Source organism: Puma concolor, chromosome D4, assembly GCF_028749965.1.
Source record: "Puma concolor isolate L17-30 chromosome D4, mPumCon1.1.hap2, whole genome shotgun sequence".
In the NCBI taxonomy this organism is placed as follows: Eukaryota; Metazoa; Chordata; class Mammalia; order Carnivora; family Felidae; genus Puma; species Puma concolor.
The window spans coordinates 75,713,070-75,730,427 of NC_141679.1; the positions used below are offsets into that span (position 1 = coordinate 75,713,070).

Here is a 17,358-nt window from a genome sequence, read left to right on the forward strand (position 1 = left end):
ATCAGGTAAACACATTTACCCTTCCCAACGCATATAAAGTTTTAGTTACATAAGATGGATAAGTCCTAGACGTGCTGGACAACACAGTGCCTACAGGTGACAACATAGCATCGGACACTTCACAACTCATGGAGAAGGTAGACCGCATTCTAAGTGCTCTTGCCACGATTAAAAATACGAGTGCCTTAATGCACTTTTTTCACTGTTGTGTACCACATTTGTCTACAGTTTATTCAAACTGTGTTATTCAATTTAGATAGGGCCTAAATTCATTCATTTAGAGAGTGGGTCCTTGAACCCTTTTAATACCCAGCATAGCAGCAGACTTTGTCGTTTATGTCTTCATTCTTTTTTTTTTTCTCACGATATAAACAATTTTAATACACACGTTAAGACAGACCAGGCATTCGGTAAATGCCTAAAATTAAGATATTAGGGCATTTAGTTAGTGTTTATTTCTTCAATTTAAAAATAGCTAAGTTTGTGTTTTCAGCATTGGTTGAGGAAACAATATCAAATGAAAGGAACTTTAGTTTTATATAGGAATGAGAAGGAGGAATAAGTCATAGCTGATTGTGAGAAACCTACACGGTCCATTGTTTGAATTCAAAGTGTTGATCCATCAGTCTCAGCTTACAGACGATGAACCCGTAGAACGCACAATGAAAATGAAGCTACAATTCCACCGTGAAGCTGCCTGTCCCGTGTGCTTACAGGTGCCAGCAAGCACCCACACCACACCTGCTATGGTCCTTAGCAGCCCTTTCATAAGAAGGCCAGAACAAGTCAAGCTCACTGATCACCCCCCAAATCCGGGACCCTTGAACAGAGGACACTAGCTCTTACTACAATGCCAAGCACAGTGCCTATCATGTATGTCCTCACTCTCATGACAACCCCGTAAGGACACTGTAAACCCATTTTTCCGATGGTAGGGTCATTAAAGAAGCAGACTTGCACAAGGTGACAGTGAGCCGTGGAGCTGGAATTCACACTCGGGTGTGTGTGGGTCCAAAGCCCGTGCTCTTTCTCCTTTAAATGTGAACGCCTCTCAAGAGCATCCAGATGCCAAAAATGGTTGTCATACAGCCTTATACAGATACCAGAGGGAAGGAGCCAAAAATGCTTTGTCACCCAAACTTTAAGGTCCTTTAAGCCTGGATAAAGTTCGGGTATTAGCAAAATGAACACATAAACGTCTGCCTCTCAGTGTTGATATTTATGTGATTAAGGAACTTCAGGCATTGGGATGTTTGCCCTGCTTAGAAGAATAAAGCAGCCGATCCCCAGAATTAAATTAAAAAGAAAGGGGCAGACAAAAGAAAATTTTTTTTGTAGTTTCCCTACAAAAGAAAGTAAGATTTGCTTGATTTCTTCTATGCCTTGGTGGTGATCTAATGATTTTTTTCCTGTTGATACCTGCTTTCTACCTACCACAGAGGGATGGTGTCAGCATGATGGAAAACACTTGCTTACAGAGGAGACAGTCTAGGAGTTGGCTCAGAGCTAGGCAGAATGTGCAAATATTTAAATGCAAGATGTTCTTTCTTGCCATTAGTCAACAGATTTAACTTTTCCAACAATCTCTTGCCAAAAAGAATCAATTCCTGAAACAGTTGGCACATATGGTATCTTGAAGATAAAAAGGTTTTCTCAAATGGCAATGCAACATCATTTTATTTGTTTATTTATTGATGTTTAACAAATTTGCTTCTCGGTAAAACAGCTCCAAATTCAGATTGATTTTCCCCTCACCAAAGGATCTACTAGTGCCAAATTCTATTCTATCCCCAAGAAGCTCTGACATGTTTATTACTGAGTGACATTTAATTTCTGTTCCTATTGGAGACATGGGGTCAGCATTCTACATAAACCAGAGGCTAGTCAGTGCTAGTGGTAAGGGGATTGAAGTTACAAAACTAGACCCTGCTTACAGCTCTGCCCCTGATATTGTTAACCATGTGGTGTTTGTTAAATTGATTTAGATTCTCTAAGCCTCAGTTTCTACTAATAACAATAATATTTGCCCTACCTCTCTCACAAGACTGGTATATAGATTAGGTGATGTGGTATGGTCTTACCTATCTTGTACCTGTGCCCCCTTTGAAATGTCACTGTGAGCCTCCTCTCATCAAGAGACACATCTATTTCCTCACCCCTGAAATCTGGACTGGCCTTGAGATTTGCTGTGACAGAGTGATATGGTGCCACTTTTCAGCCAGTCCAGCTGCCGGGGGAGCAGGCCCAGGCTGGCAGACTGAGGCTGAGACACCAGGTGAAGCAGAAAGGCACCATCCTGGTTAAGACCACCGAAGGCCAACCAGCCCCCAGCCCACACAGATATGTACGCGAGCCCGCTCAAGGACAGAATTGCTCAGCTGAGACCAATCCCAAATCATCCCTGTGCAGAATCATTGTTTTAAACCACTAAGTTTGGGGTTTGTTTTTTATAGAGCAAAACCTAGCTCATGCAGATGTTGTGTAAGGGGAAATGTTATCAACCAGAGGCACTATGGGGTACAATCAGCTTTGTCACGGTGTCAGTGCTATTAAAGGTGATACTCACGGGTAGTGGTCACCCTCTTCAGGCCTGGGCCCCGGGTATTGTTTTTCACGATGTGCAGAGAGATCTCATACTCTTGCCCAGGAGCTAGGCCAGTTTGCCTGTATGTGGTCTCTGGTCTCCTCAGGCTTTTGGTGATCTCTCCCTCATCTTCTTTATTCTGAAAGATAGGAACACCTTAATAAGAACTAAAGGAAGGGGATGCCTGGGTGGCTCAGTCGGTTGAGCAGCTGACTTCGGCTCAGGTCATGATCTCACAGTTCATGTGTTCAAGCCCCGTGTTGGGCTCTGGGCTGACAGCTCGGCTCAGAGCCTGGAGCCTGCTTTGGATTCTGTGACTCCCTCTATCTCTGCCTCTCCCCTGCTTGCACTCTGTTTCTCTCTTTCAAAAATAAATACACATTAAAAAAAAAAAAGAAAGAACTAAAGAAGGTGCCAGCCTCTTCTTTCATGTGATTTACTCCTCTGAATCCCTTCTTTCACTAAGCATCACTCACTAGGCATCAGATCAGCTTGGCGGGTGCTGAGGACACAGACACGATAAGGACATTTCTCAAGTTTGTTTCTCCCTCTTGTAAACCAATCTGCTCACTCCTCTGACACTCAAGTCAAGTGACAGAATGTGAGAGCCAAAGCAGTTCTAGAGCCACAAACTCAATCCTTCCTTTGATAGACCGGGAAGCCAGCATCACAGAAGTTGGGTGGCTGTCCCATAGTCACGCAGTTAGGTAGTAGCAGAGCCTGGGCTTGGACTCAGGAACCCACTTTCCTGCCTCATATGTGCTTTTAGGCCCAGAGAGAAGGGATACTCAATCTCAGATATGCCTGGGGACATTTGGAGACAGAGGTCATTTCTTCTCTTCTTTGCCTCTGAGTAGAGATTTGCCAGACCATAAGGCACAAAGGGAACCTAAAGATGGCTTAGCATCTATCTGAGCTCACAGCCCTAAGAGCTATGTTTACTGACTTCTTAAAATAACTGAAAACACATATGCAAACATGCAGGGGCTAAGCACAGCCCTGACCCCCACCAGCAGCTAAGGAAATAAAGTTGATATAAAAGTATGTAGAGCCCTTGGACCATCTTTCAGATCCCTGAGGTCACATATGCCCACTCCTCTGGGTGCCTTACCATATTCCGGAAGATGATCTCCCACGTCTCAAAAGCGATGTCCAGAGGATCCCACTCCACCTCCACAGATGTCTCCTTGATGGACTTGAACTTGAGGCCTTCAGGTGCAGGCAAGTCTGTCAGGAAGACCAGAGAGAAGGATTCTGCATGTGTGTGTGGAGAGTGACACAGCGGTGATTCCCCTAAACCCCACTGGTGGATGCCTCACTCCGTTAGGGCTGGAGTGTATTTCTGACTGCTTCAGGGATACTGTCTACTGATAAGGCAGTGTGAAAATTAACATTGGGACCCACCATATGATTAAACACTGGCAATTTTGTATGGTTAAACCTGTTATGTAGAAGGGTTTGGAATCAGACAGAATGGACTCAAATCTAAGCTCCACCATTACCAGCTTTGTGTGCGTGAGTGAGTTGTACCAAGAGCCACAAGCCTTAGCTTCTCCACTCAGGAGGGGGAGGTAAGTATGCCTGTTTCTTTTGGGGAACTAAGTGAGGACTGAGTGATATACTGCATCATGTAGACTGCTGGGCATGCCTCCTGGCACATGGCCCACATTTAATACGTGGCAGCCAATGTTATTATTGCTAAGCAAAGAAAAAGATCAATTTCTAGACACAACTTGCTTTTAAGGTATGAAGGTAATTATACTGATATTGGATTCTTAAAAGAATAACTTGAACTCTGTAAAGTTTCCACTTTGTAAAAACATATAGGGACGGTGAGCTCCATAGGAAGGCTGTAGTAGAACAGAATGGTTAAGAGTATCAACCTGCAACCAGACTTCCAGGGTTTAAATCCTCACCATTTATGATTTGGGATGAGATGCTTAACCATTCAGTCTCAGTTTCCTCATCTGTAAAATGGGTTAATACTTGCCCCTATCTTATAGAGTTATTATGAGTCCAGTGAATTAGTATATGAGGGGTTTCTTTAAAAAAAATATTCAATGGGTTTAGCTGGATCCCAAGGTCTTAATTGGTGTAATTCTGACAGGACAGCTATACAGCTATGGGGGCAAAGGCGGAGCAGGGACTCATGGGGGTGGTGGTTATGCACTGGGCAAACAGAGGGCGGTAGAGGCTGTCAGGGGGTTGGGGGTGGGTTCTGCTCACTCACAAGTGGCCACCCTGGCACTGACGGGAATGCTCTTCTTGTTTTCCAGGATGGCGAACACGCGGATAAAGTACTCCACACCAGGCTCCAACTCCCGGATGGTGGCGGATGTCTGGTCCCCAGGCACGCGGAACTGCATTTCCAGGCCATCCTCGTGGGTGGGTGTGTACACGACGAGGTACTCGGTGACCCGCATCTCATTGTCCCAAGCCAGGTTCACGGTCTCTTCTGTCACTTCTGTCACAACGAGGTCTTTGGGAGGGGACACTGGCAGGAATAAGAAAGGACAGCTTGGGTCGGGTTTTGTCAGTAAGGTACTTTGTGAATTCTCTCTAGGTTTGTTTCCCTTGACTTGTCCCTTCCACGGCCAGTCACAGAGGCCTAAAATCCAGCTTCCGTTTTCTAAAATGAAAAAGGTCATCAAGGACCCCCTGCTGTGATCCAACCTTAAAACCTTTGGTGGCCTTCAGGCTAAAGTTCTGGGCCTGCAACATGGCCTTCTGGTTTCTTTGAGACCCAGCCCCTCTGAATTCTCTGTTCTCTGGATATTAGTTCAGATTCAGGCCATCTGCATGGGAACGTGCAGCCTGAGCTTGGCTCCCGGCTCTGAACTTGAGGTCACACGCTGTTAGTGCTGGAAGGCTATCTGGGACTCATTTGGTCCAATTCTTTCATTTTCTAGATGTGAGTGAGGCAGAAGAACTGCCCCAACTTTGTGTATCTCATCACATTTGAGGCTTACACCTCCTCCTTGCCAGCCTGCTGTTCTTTTCAACCAGGCTTCCCTGCCTTGGGCATATTAAACACATTTATTTATTCCTATCAATAATACCTTTAATCAGAGCAGAAATTCTCTATTACAACAGATATGGTATGGGTGTGTGAGAGGGGTGCAAAGACCCCCCCCCTCACTGAACATGAGCATTATCATTCTTGGTTGTATTTTCACTCACTGTTTATTGAGCACTTACTGTATACTGTGCCTTATGCTGTCAGGATAGTGTTCCTTTAAGGAGCTCATAATCCTTGGGATTAAAGACTGTTATGGAAAAAAAAATGATTTAAGAGATGGGCCTGCCTCATAAGTGATTAGCACTCACTCTCTAGCTGAGTGTGCAGTTAAAACAGTTTGTTTAATGTAATCTCACTGTCCATTCAATTGAGCTGAGTCTTTGCTTCCATCCAAATAGAGGGCTTTAGTTTATTTCTGGTTCGGTGTCAGTGGGGAGTAAGAGAGAAGGCTCATATTTAGCAAAGAGGCTGTTAAAATCATTTTGTCTACCTCACCATGGGCACTGGGTGTTAAACTTGGGGTAGACGAGTCAGGTAAACCAAACAGCTCTACCGTGTATGAGCTAGGTGTCCTTGGGACAATTCTATGACCTCCCTGAGTTTCTGAGCCTTCAAATAGATAGCCCCGTGACAGGTGACTAACCAGGGCCTCTGTAAAGGTGCGCGTGTGTGCGTGTGTGCGCGCGTGCGCACGCACGCGTGTGTAATACACAGGTGGCTCTCCAAAGCGCATCCGCCATAGGCTCCCTCACAGCCAAGGCCGCGCTGGCTCAGTACGGACTCACCCTCCGAGCAGTCCTCCCCAGCATGGCCCTCGCTGCAGATGCAGTGGCCCTCCACGCACTGCCCCCAGCCACTGCAGTCTTTGGGGCAGGAGCGACGCCCACAGTCCGGGCCCTCGAAGCCCTCCTGGCAGACGCACTGACCGTCCTCGCAGCGGCCCCGGCCGTGACAGTCTCCGGGACACCTCCGCTCCTTGCAGGCTGTGCCCATGAAGCCTTCACGGCACACGCACTGCCCGTTCACGCAGCGGCCTTGGCCGTGGCAGTCGCCCGGGCATGCGAGCTCCGCGCAGTCGGGGCCCGTGAAGCCGTGCTCGCACTCGCACCGCCCGTCCACACAGCGGCCCCGGTTGCTGCAGTCCCCGGGGCACCGCAGGTCGCGGCAGTCTTCGCCCGTGTAGCCGTCATCACAGACGCACATGCCGTTCACGCAGCGGCCGTGCCGGTGGCAGTCGTTGGGGCAGCTCATCTCGCTGCAGTCATAGCCCTGGAAGCCCTGCTCGCACACGCACTTGCCCTGCACGCAGCGGCCCCGGCTGTGACAGTCGTTGGGGCACCGCAGCTGGCCGCAGTCCTCCCCTGTGTGGCCCTCGTCGCACACGCACTGCCCGTTGACGCAGCGGCCGTGGCCGCTACAGCCGTTGGGACACCTGAGCTCGCCGCAGTCCGCGCCCGTGAAACCGTCGTCACACTCACACCGCCCGTCGACGCAGCGGCCGCGGTTGTGACAGTCGGCGGGACACCTCTTCTCGCTGCAGTCGGCCCCGGCGAAGCCCGGCTCGCACACGCACTGGCCCTGCTCGCACCGGCCCCGGCCCGAGCAGGCGTTCGGGCAGCTGAGCTGGCCGCAGTCCTCGCCCGTGAAGCCCTGCTCGCAGTAGCAGGTCCCGTTGACACAGCGGCCCCGGTCGAAGCAGTCGTTGGGGCAGATGAGCTCGCTGCAGTCCTCACCCGTGAAGCCCTCGTCGCAGACGCACTCGTTCTCCACGCACCTGCCGCGGTCGTAGCAGTTGTTGAGGCACAGGGGCTCGTTGCAGTCGTGGCCTGCAAAGCCATCCCGGCACACGCACTGGCCGTCCACGCACCTGCCATGCTCCTCGCTGCACGGCACCGGGCACACCTCCTGGCTGCAGTCGGCCCCCGTGTAGCCTTCGAAACACACGCAGACCCCACTCACGCACTTGCCCTGGTCGTTGCAGTCACTGGGACAGGCCAGCTGGCTGCAGTCCTCCCCAGTGAAGCCCTCGTCGCAGACGCACTGCCCGTCAAGGCACTGGCCCCGCAGGTGACAGTTGCCTGGGCATTCAGGCTCAGAGCAGTTGGGGCCTTTCCAGCCGGGTTCACAAACACAGCCGCATCCTTCCGTGCTGAAGTTCCCGTGGCCACTGCAGAAGGGCCTGGTGTCCAGGCGGCCTACAAGAAGAGAAGAGGCAGGCCGCTGATTGTAAGCAGCTGGTTTCCAGGTCACCACCTGTCAAACCCAGCTACAAATTCAGCCAGAAGAGGGTGGCACCCTCAGGCTCCAACTGGCTTGAAAACTAGTTGCTTAGTGTGTGAAATCAGAGGGGACTGGCATCCAATTAGAGTAGGCACGAATTCGTAACCTGTACTCTCTGAAATTGTACACTCACGTGCAAGATTGTGTGTTAATGTGTGTATCTGTGTGTGTGTGTGTGTGTTCCCCCCACCTCCCTGGGGGAGGATCTATAGTTTTTATTGAATTTTTACGTATTCCCAGGACCCCAGTGATTACAAACCACTGCCTTGTGGAACAGGTTATGCTGGGCCATGTTATTTTCCCCACACCTAGCCAAGGTCAAGCACATAAGAGAACAATTGTTTCCCGCAAGAAATATTTGTTGAACTGAACTCTGAATTCTGATTCTGGCTCAATAGCTGTGCCGCATTTGGAAAGACACTTAGATGCTCTGAAGATCAGTTTCTTCATCGGTCATGTGGTACCAAGAGCCCACTTCCCTCGGGTTTATCACGGTTAAGTGAGGACATTATGAACCTATTGTTGTTCTCATTGTGATTTTCTCCTGCAGAGATTTTGGGTTGACTCAAGTTGGTATGTGGGTTTACGCTCTACAGCAGGGAGCAAGGCAATTAATAAAATGGTTGGAAAGGTAAGAATTAAATATATGTTTTCATGTATGGTAGCCACTAGACACATGTGGGTATTAATTGCACTGTGGCTAGTCTGAATTGAGAGTTGCTAAGGGAGTTAAATACACATAGGACTGCAAAGACTAAGCTTAATGAAGGGAATATAAAATATCCTTTTTTTGTATTAATAATTTTGTATCGATTCCAGGCTGAAAAGTGGATAATTTGACTACACTGAGTTAAATAAAACAGTTGATTGAAATTACTTTTACCTGTTCCTTTTTCATATCATTAGTGTGACTACTGAAGAGTTAAGAATACATATCTGGCTCATGTTATATTTCTACTGGACAGCACCACACTGAATAATTATTTCAACCCAGTCTTTGGCATTAACCCTGTTGTGTAACTCCCATTTGCATTTTCCAGGGAATCGGCAGATATTGAATATACAGTAATTTGTGTATAAAGAAAACTTTTTTTTTTTTTTTTTTTTTTGCCTTGGAAAGCTAGAGCCTGCCCTATAGTACTCTCCACTTATGGTGATTAGGCCTACTCTTTTTAAAAAAATGTTTTATTCATTAAAAAAATATAACTGTTAAACATACATATTGAAATATGTCTAAGGTTGCTAATTGCCAAATAAATAGAAATTAAAATAACGAAGTACCATTTAATCCTTATATTACTTTCCTTCCAAATTTTAATAAATACATATGCATTGTAAAATAAATAAATAAATAAAAAGTTTTATTTACTTAATTTGAGTGAGTGAGAGAGAGAGAGAGAGAGAGAGAATGAGTGGTAGAGGGGCAGAGAGAAAGAAAATCCCAAGCAGGATTCACGTTGCCAGCGCAGAGCCCAACACGGGGCTCAAACCCATGAACTGTGAGATCATGACCTGAGCCAAAATCAAGAGTCAGACACTTAACTGATTGAGCCACCCAGGCACCTCAATTAGGACTACTCTTGAAATACCTTATCAAAGTGCTTTCTGGTAACTTTTTCTGAGTGGCAGCAATAAAGAGGTTCAGCTCTGATTTGAAGCTACTTAAAGTCCCGGTGCTCTGTGCTCTGTCAGCTCTAGGGAGTAGAGATGAACACAATTTGCAAGTGGCAAAATTCCTGACAAAGGGAATGCCCCGGAGACAGGGTATCATGGGGGGAGTGGGAGTTCTGGAGACCACAGGCACACTCAGAGCTCCTCTCTCTTATTACTCTTGGTGCCCTTTTTGTGCCAGTTGGTTAACTTCTTTGAATCTCAGTTGTCAGATCTGTAGAATGGGAGTATTAAACCATACTCCAGAGGGTTGTTGGGAGGGTTCAATGAGATAATGAGTTACAGTGCCTGATACATAAAGGGGCTCAATGCATATTGTGATCGTCATTGGAGTTGCCATTATACTGGAAGATTATTTTCCAATTCCCAGATTTAGTACCACCATAAACAGAACTGTGTCTTTGTAAAAACACCAGGGTGTGGGATATCGTGGCTCAAGTCCTACCTCAGCCACTGGTGGCAGGACCTTGAAGAATCCCATCCTCCTTCTGGACCTTAGTTTCCATGCCTGTACAAGGAGGTGATGGGGCCATATCAGCACCTTTCAGGGAGTGATCTTGGGCCAGAAACTTCATAAATATGCTCATAGGTTTTGAGGTAGAGAGTGTGTAGATCCTGTGGTCAAATAAGTGTTAGAAACTAGCCATTAAAATGGAACAAGATTTTTCCAAGCAAGACTTCTCAGAAGCTTAGAAACTCCTCTGAGAAACATTGTCATCAAGACTCTCCAAGAGCAGAACAGAGATGGTTACATTCTCCACATTTATTTGACCACAGAATCTCTTTTCAATGAACACTTTGTGAGGCTAGTTCCCACAGGGAACCCCTTTGGAAACAACTGATGGATCTGGCCACGCCCATCATTTCTCCCATCCGGACAGTGAGGCGCTGGGCGTACCTTCAGCAGGCTGGAGACAGCAGCCTGCTCCCGTGGTGCACTGCTCCCGCAGGGAAGACACCATATTCTCCAGCTCCTCCAGTCTGCTCAGAAGCTCCTTGACATCAGGAGCCGCGGCACAGCCACAGGCCCGCCGGGGGATATTGATGCGGTGTGTGAAGACGATCTGATTTTCCCCGTCTACTGTGTGCTCCTGGAAGCTTTCACTGGGCTCTGATGGTGGTGGGGCCAGGTCTTTCTCCCCACTAGCGGATTCCAGATCCACTGAGCACTGGGAACCTACTGGCAGCTTGATGTTGTAGACATGGTTAAACACCACTGGCTGGTGTTCCTCGGGCAGAGTGACATTCACCCCACTCTGTCGCTTGTGCCGGATGACCTTCTTGAGGACCCCCCCTTCAGTAGTGAGGGTAAGCAAAGCTAAGAAGATGCCCGCCAACATCACCATGGCCCCCATGGTGGAGGTGGGTTTGGCTGGGTGTTTCTGTGTTCTTGGATCTTAGGGGTGTCTCACTCTCAGGCAGAAGTGGGGATGTGGAAGCACAGAGGAGAATCCAGATCAGTTTGTTCCTGGTCTTCTTGGAGGAATTCTCTTCTACAATAAGGGAAAACAACAAGTGTGTTAGTTCTATTACTGATTGAATCTATTGAATATCATCATTCCAAGTGAAGTTTGATTTTCTATCTCCTGTGTTTGAGTTCTCCCGATATTCCTTCAGTATTCACCGTAGTGCTGATACAAACTGGTCTCTAACAGAATATTGCAGGGGTGCCTGGATGGCTCAGTCACTTAAACATCCAACTTTGGCTCAGGTCATGATCTCATGGTTTGTGAGTTCAAGCCCCGTATGGGGCTCTGTGCTGACAGCTCTGGGCCCGAGAGGGATTCTGTGTCTCCCTCTCTCTCTCTGCCCCTCCCTGCTTGCTCTCTCTCTCTCTCTCTCTCAAAAACAAACGTTAAATTTTTTTTATAAAAAATAAAAGAATATTGCAATCTTGAAGGCATGATTCACTGACTTTTCAGCTTCTGGAAATATAGGGAGATAGCAGAGAATAGACATTAGGACAAAACTTTGGAATATTATAGACCAGATCTGGGTTTTGATCTCAGCTCTAGCTCTGTGCCTCTGGGTAAGTCATGTAACTTTTCTTTGTCCTATGTTACTTTCTATACAGTAAATGGCTAAACTGAGGGTTAAAGTAATGATATCAGTAAAAATATTAAGTAGAAATATTTCATGGATTTACGGATCCCTTCAATATTTACTAGAGGAGCCCACTGAGTCCTTGTATTGATATGAAGGTCATCATCCCAGTAGATGTTCAGTAATTCCTGTCTCTTATTATTGATCCTCCAATCTGCATTGAGCAGCATCCACTGGTTCTCTCTGCTCTGGGAGGCAGAAGTTCAAACGATGAATGCCAGAAGGCAAGGTGAGTTTCAATTACAGCCTAGCTTCTTACTAGTTATGCGGCTGTAGGAATAGTATACTCTACCTCTTTTGAGCCTCTGTTTCTCTTTTCCTTGATTTATTTCTAAAGACTTAAAAAGTCAGGTTTTTTTGTGTGAAGAATCTGACACAATGTTTCTAAACCAGTTGTTCAAACCATGATCAAGGGCAAGAGATGGCTCAGAAAGAATGCCCACCAGCCTCTAATGTTTTATCCAGTCTACAAGTACTTGTACTAGTCTTACTGAGTGTTATAGACTAAATCTTGTCCTCCTCTCCCCTCAAATTCATATATTGAAGCCCTAACCACCCATAAGACTATATTTGGTGATGGGGCTTTAGCGAGGTAATTAAGTTTAAATGAGGTCATCAGGGTGGGTCCCTACTCTGCTGGTGCTCTTGTCCTTATAAGAAAAGGAAGAGACACCAGATGACAGATCTCTCCCTCTTGTCTCCCTCTCTCTCTTTCTCTCTGCTTGTGCACAGAGGAAAGGTCATGTGAGGACACAGTGAGAAGGCAGCCATCTGCAAGCCAAGAAGAGAGGCTTCCCCAGAACTGAATCTTCCAGCACCTTGAACTGGGACATCTATTCTCTAGAACATGTAAGAAAATAAATTTTGGGGGGCGCCTGGGTGGCTCCGTTGGTTAAGCATCTGACTTAGCCCAGGTCATGATCTCACAGTTTGTGAGTTTGAGCTCCGCATTGGGCTCTGTGCTGGCAGCTTAGAGGCTGGATCCTGCTTCAAATTCTATGTTTCCCTCTCTCTCTGCTCCTCCCCTGCTCATGCTCTGTCTCTCTCTCCTTCAAAAATAAATAAACATTGATTAAAAAAAGAAAAAAAGAAAATAAATTTTTGTTGTTAAGCCAAAATAACAATCTATAGTATGTTGTTATAATAGCCCAAGCAGATTAATACACTGAGTTTTCTACAATAATCAGAGTCCTGTAGAGGTAGAAATAAACATAAGACCAACTGCCTACCCTCAGAGGCCTTAACAATAGATTATAAATAAAATGGAATCACACATTTAGTACTTAAGGAACAAAGCAAGAAGGAAAGCAAATTACTGATATTGTGATATAGAGTATAACTGCTTATGAAATTTGAAAAAAATAAAAATAATTGTCAAAAGAGTGGTAGTTGGAAAGGATAGAATTTAAACTGAGCCTTACAGAGTGAAAAGCATTAGGTACCAACAGAGTATGGAGGAGAGTATGCTATTGTGAGGCAGTTCTTACCTTGCTAAATTGTCTTATTCATCTGTCTTATGGCTATTTATCAGTACAGCTAATCAACATAGTGGAGGAAAGGGTTGTTGTCAAAGGTCTTTGAGAAATTATTTTTTAAATAATTTTTTAAGTTTATTTATTTTGAGATAGAGAGAGAGAGGGAAAGAGAGAATCACAAGCAGGCTCCGTGCTGTCAGTGCAGAGCCTGATGTGAGGCTCGAACTCACAAACTGTGAGATCATGACCAGAGCCGAGATCCAAGAGTTGGATGCTTAACCAGTTGAGCCATCCAGGCGCCCTGAGAAATTATTAAATGGATAGGGAGACATGGCTAAACCTTAGGTGGTTATAATATCGGCCTAAACATGCTATGGATTCATGTGGGAACGATATATACAGGGCATGAAGTCTTTCATACTCCTCTCTAATTAGGAAATATACCTAAATGTAGTTCAAGGAAATAGTTAAGGGCTATTTGGCTTTTAATCAGTCATTTCACAAATTGGCATTTTTCAATTACCCATGCCACTCTTTCACTTGCTCATTCAGAGTTAGCTATTTATGTCAATTAGATGCAGTATTTAGAATGCTTATCCTATGGAGGTTTTCTAACTTTTTTTTCCAGAAAGGTCTTATCCCCGTGATAGGATGCATCAACATGATACCACGTGATTGCCTCCTGCATGACAACAGAAAGTCTTTGCAAAAATCTGGAGAGGGATTATGGCGGGGAAAATGGAACTAAGAAGCATTCTGTAGGACTGAGCAGGGGTCTGGGGAGCTAGAAAACACTGGCTATGTACTTTATTTACTTATGTATTTATTTTTAAAGTTTATTTATTTATTTATTTTGGGAGAGAGTGTGAGCAGGGGAGGGGCAGAGAGAGAGGGAAAGAGAAAGAATCCCAAGTGGGCTTTGCCCTGTCAGGAAGGATGATCTCACCTTTGGTGAGATCGTAACCTGAGCTGAAATCAAGCGTCTGATGCCCAACTGACTAAGCCACCCAGGCACCTCATTGGCTATGCATTTGATCAAGAACTTCCTATCCACACATCCCCACCACAGCCTAATTATATTCATGCTTGATATTTTACCAACTACCCATGTAACATCTACTTAGGGCATCTACCCCCTGGTTAGGCAAAACCAAACAAAAAACAAAAACAACAGCAACAAAAAAAGGAAGCAAACACTTCTTTTGAGTATGCTTTCTTATTCAAATTAGTTTCCTAAATAAGAATTTGTGGATCTGTGGTGTAGGCCAGCTCACTGAATAAAAATTATTATGAAGAAGAGAAACTTGGCAAGTTCTTTTCTTTTAAACCAGCATAGCCCATTTTATTTGTTTACTGGACAAATATTCATTAATTGCACACTCTATTGCAATCGCTTTAACTCTCTATGCCTTCCACAAAGTCCTTCCTTCCACCCCCTTCCCATCAATTCTTAGCCTCTTCTTTTTTTTTTTTATGAGGAAGGGCCATGGGCCAAGCTTGAAATGCTTTTGGACTTTTATCCAATGCTTTTTTTGTGTGTTGCTAAATGACTTAAATTTCCATCTAAAAGGCCATTAGAATTGCGGGTTGAGACTCTGAGGCAATGAGTCTAGGGTAATAATGACCAGAGTATGGGTTGACTGAGGATTTTTCACCGTGTATGTAAGAGCCGTGTACTGGCACAGCAAACACCACATTGTTTGGAGGAAGGAAATGTGATTCTTGAGGGTTGTGTATTTCCCACTGGCTCATGGTGGTCTGAGGGCAGGTGGATTTTTTTTTTTTTTAATTTTTTTTTTCAACGTTTATTTATTTTTGGGACAGACAGAGACAGAGCATGAACGGGGGAGGGGCAGAGAGAGAGGGAGACACAGAATCGGAAACAGGCTCCAGGCTCTGAGCCATCAGCCCAGAGCCCGATGCGGGGCTCGAACTCACGGACCGCGAGATCGTGACCTGGCTGAAGTCGGACGCTTAACCAACTGCGCCACCCAGGCGCCCCAGGTGGATTTTTTTTGTACTTTAGAAAAGACCCATTACATCTCCAGTGTGGAGGAAAACACCCAAGCTTTGGGATTAGACACACCTGGGTTCAGTGTCACTCACTAGCTCTGTAACTTTGCCAACCTATTTATCCTCCCTAAACCATGATCTTATTGGTAAAATGGGAGTCGGAGTCTTTCCAGAGGGAAGTATGGATTAGAAATCTGTACAGAAAGTACCGGCATGGCGTCAGGCCCATAGTAGGCACACTTTATTTTTTTTTTATTTTTTATTTTTTCAACGTTTATTTATTTTTGGGACAGAGAGAGACAGAGCATGAACGGCGGAGGGGCAGAGAGAGAGGGAGACACAGAATCGGAAGCAGGCTCCAGGCTCTGAGTCGTCAGCCCAGAGCCCGACGCGGGGCTCGAACTCACGGACCGCGAGATCGTGACCTGAGCTGAAGTCGGATGCTTAACCGACTGCGCCACCCAGGCGCCCCATAGGCACACTTTAAAAAGTAGCCCCTAGCGCCTGGGTGGCTCAGTCGGTTGAGCGTCCGACTTCAGCTCAGGTCACGATCTCGCGGTCCGTGAGTTCGAGCCCCGCGTCGGGCTCTGGGCTGACGACTCAGAGCCTGGAGCCTGCTTCCGATTCTGTGTCTCCCTCTCTCTCTGCCCCTCCGCCGTTCATGCTCTGTCTCTCTCTGTCTCAAAAATAAATAAAAAAAAAAAAACAAGGTCAAAAAAAAAAAAAAAAAGTAGCCCCTATTTCTTGCATTCCTAGGAACAAAACCTAGCATGAGTTCAGGGCACTAGATTCCCTTTGCTTAAACTTAAGCTTGACCTCCACATTGAATCCTGTCTTAAACTCTGCAGCCACCTGGATCTAGATGAAAGAGGAACTGCAGAAATTGCTGAGGGGGGAGGAGATAAACCTTATGAAGATAAATTTTCTAGAACTGGAAATATTTACACCAGAGAGGAAAATAGGGAGCAAAGAATAACCTTTGAAAATGTAAAATATTCTCCTGCAGACAACTGGCTGGTTAATGTCTCCTTTGAGGATAGACCTAGGGATAATTACTTTAGTTTCCAGTTGGTGACATTTAGGTTAGGTATGAAGGATCATGCTCTGAGAGTAGGGCTTTTAAATTTTCAGAATGAACGACTCACTCTATAGAGACTCTTTAAAAAGCACAAGCAGATTATTATCTTTATAGGAAGTGATCAGGCAACGGAAAGTCTGGAAAGGATCTTGTAGGAGGAATGAGTGTGGACCTGTGTGTGTTTATCTTGTAGTTGAAAAAGCCAGGGTTGAGAAAGACAGGATGACCATGTATAAATCCTAGGGAAGCAGGAACTGGCTAGTCCCTTGTGCCCTCAGTGACAGAACAAGAGTCAATGTGTGTTTATGTTGGGGGTGGGGAGGAGGGCTGGTTACAAGAAGGCAAATTTCAGCACAACAGGAGAAATATTTTTCTACTTGGAACTCTCCAACAGAAAGGGCTTCTTTGAGAATATAGCACGCTCCAAGGCATTGGAATGTAGACTCGTGTTGAAGAACACAGGTTTTGTAGACAAACTGTCTTGGGTTTGAGTCACTGTTCACCTTTCTCTTTCTTGGGCAAAGTGTTATCTACTATCCTAAGCTAGAGTCACTTCATCATTAAAATGTGATACAGGTTCCTCAAAGGATTGTTGTGAAAAGTGCATGAGATAATGCAGGTAGTGGGGATGCCACAATCTTTGTCAGCAGCAGGAGCTCATCAAAGGGAAGCTTCTGTAGTGAAAAGTATGGACTTCAATGAATAATTTGCCTAGAATTTGCTTTCTCTCAACTCTTGAAATCCCTACCCTGGCATATACCAATCTGTTTTTTTAAACAGGGATAAAAATTCTGCAGGGAAGTGGAGATTTCTCAGAGATCCCAGACAAATATGCTTTGGGACATATGGGTATAAATATACGTATGGGTCTATCAATCTTTTAAGATTAAAGGATCTGATTAGCATCGATATTTTCAAATGAGAGCAACAGGAAGAGACACAGCTTTTGCACTGGCTCAATCATAGATTGTTATGGTCACACATTTAAGACAAATGGGCTCTTTCTAAGCGTTGCATGTTGCCCAGGTCTTTATTCTGTCTCAGCATATATTCTGGGTGCAGAAAAGTACACACAGATCAAACTTCACTGTGTGTCTTTATCAAAGGCAATTTTTGGAGCCAAATGAACTCCTGC

The 17,358-nt window shown here is 45.5% G+C and overlaps 1 protein-coding gene across 10 annotated transcripts in view; it reads right to left on the minus strand.

Annotated features, from left to right (window-relative positions):
* The window catches only part of TNC (tenascin C), a 95,241-nt gene that overhangs the window by 55,374 nt on the left and 22,509 nt on the right, over positions 1 to 17,358 (minus strand). For all 10 annotated transcript variants that reach the window (XM_086683837.1, XM_086683829.1, XM_086683830.1 and 7 more), the window contains exons 2-6: positions 10,453 to 11,047; positions 6,389 to 7,798; positions 4,815 to 5,078; positions 3,696 to 3,811; positions 2,567 to 2,723 (exon numbers count right to left, since the gene is read on the minus strand). In XM_086683837.1, coding sequence (XP_086539963.1) covers positions 2,567 to 2,723; positions 3,696 to 3,811; positions 4,815 to 5,078; positions 6,389 to 7,798; positions 10,453 to 10,909 — 2,404 coding nt within the window. In that variant the 5' untranslated portion in view covers positions 10,910 to 11,047. The remainder of the gene's footprint in view (positions 1 to 2,566; positions 2,724 to 3,695; positions 3,812 to 4,814; positions 5,079 to 6,388; positions 7,799 to 10,452; positions 11,048 to 17,358) is intronic.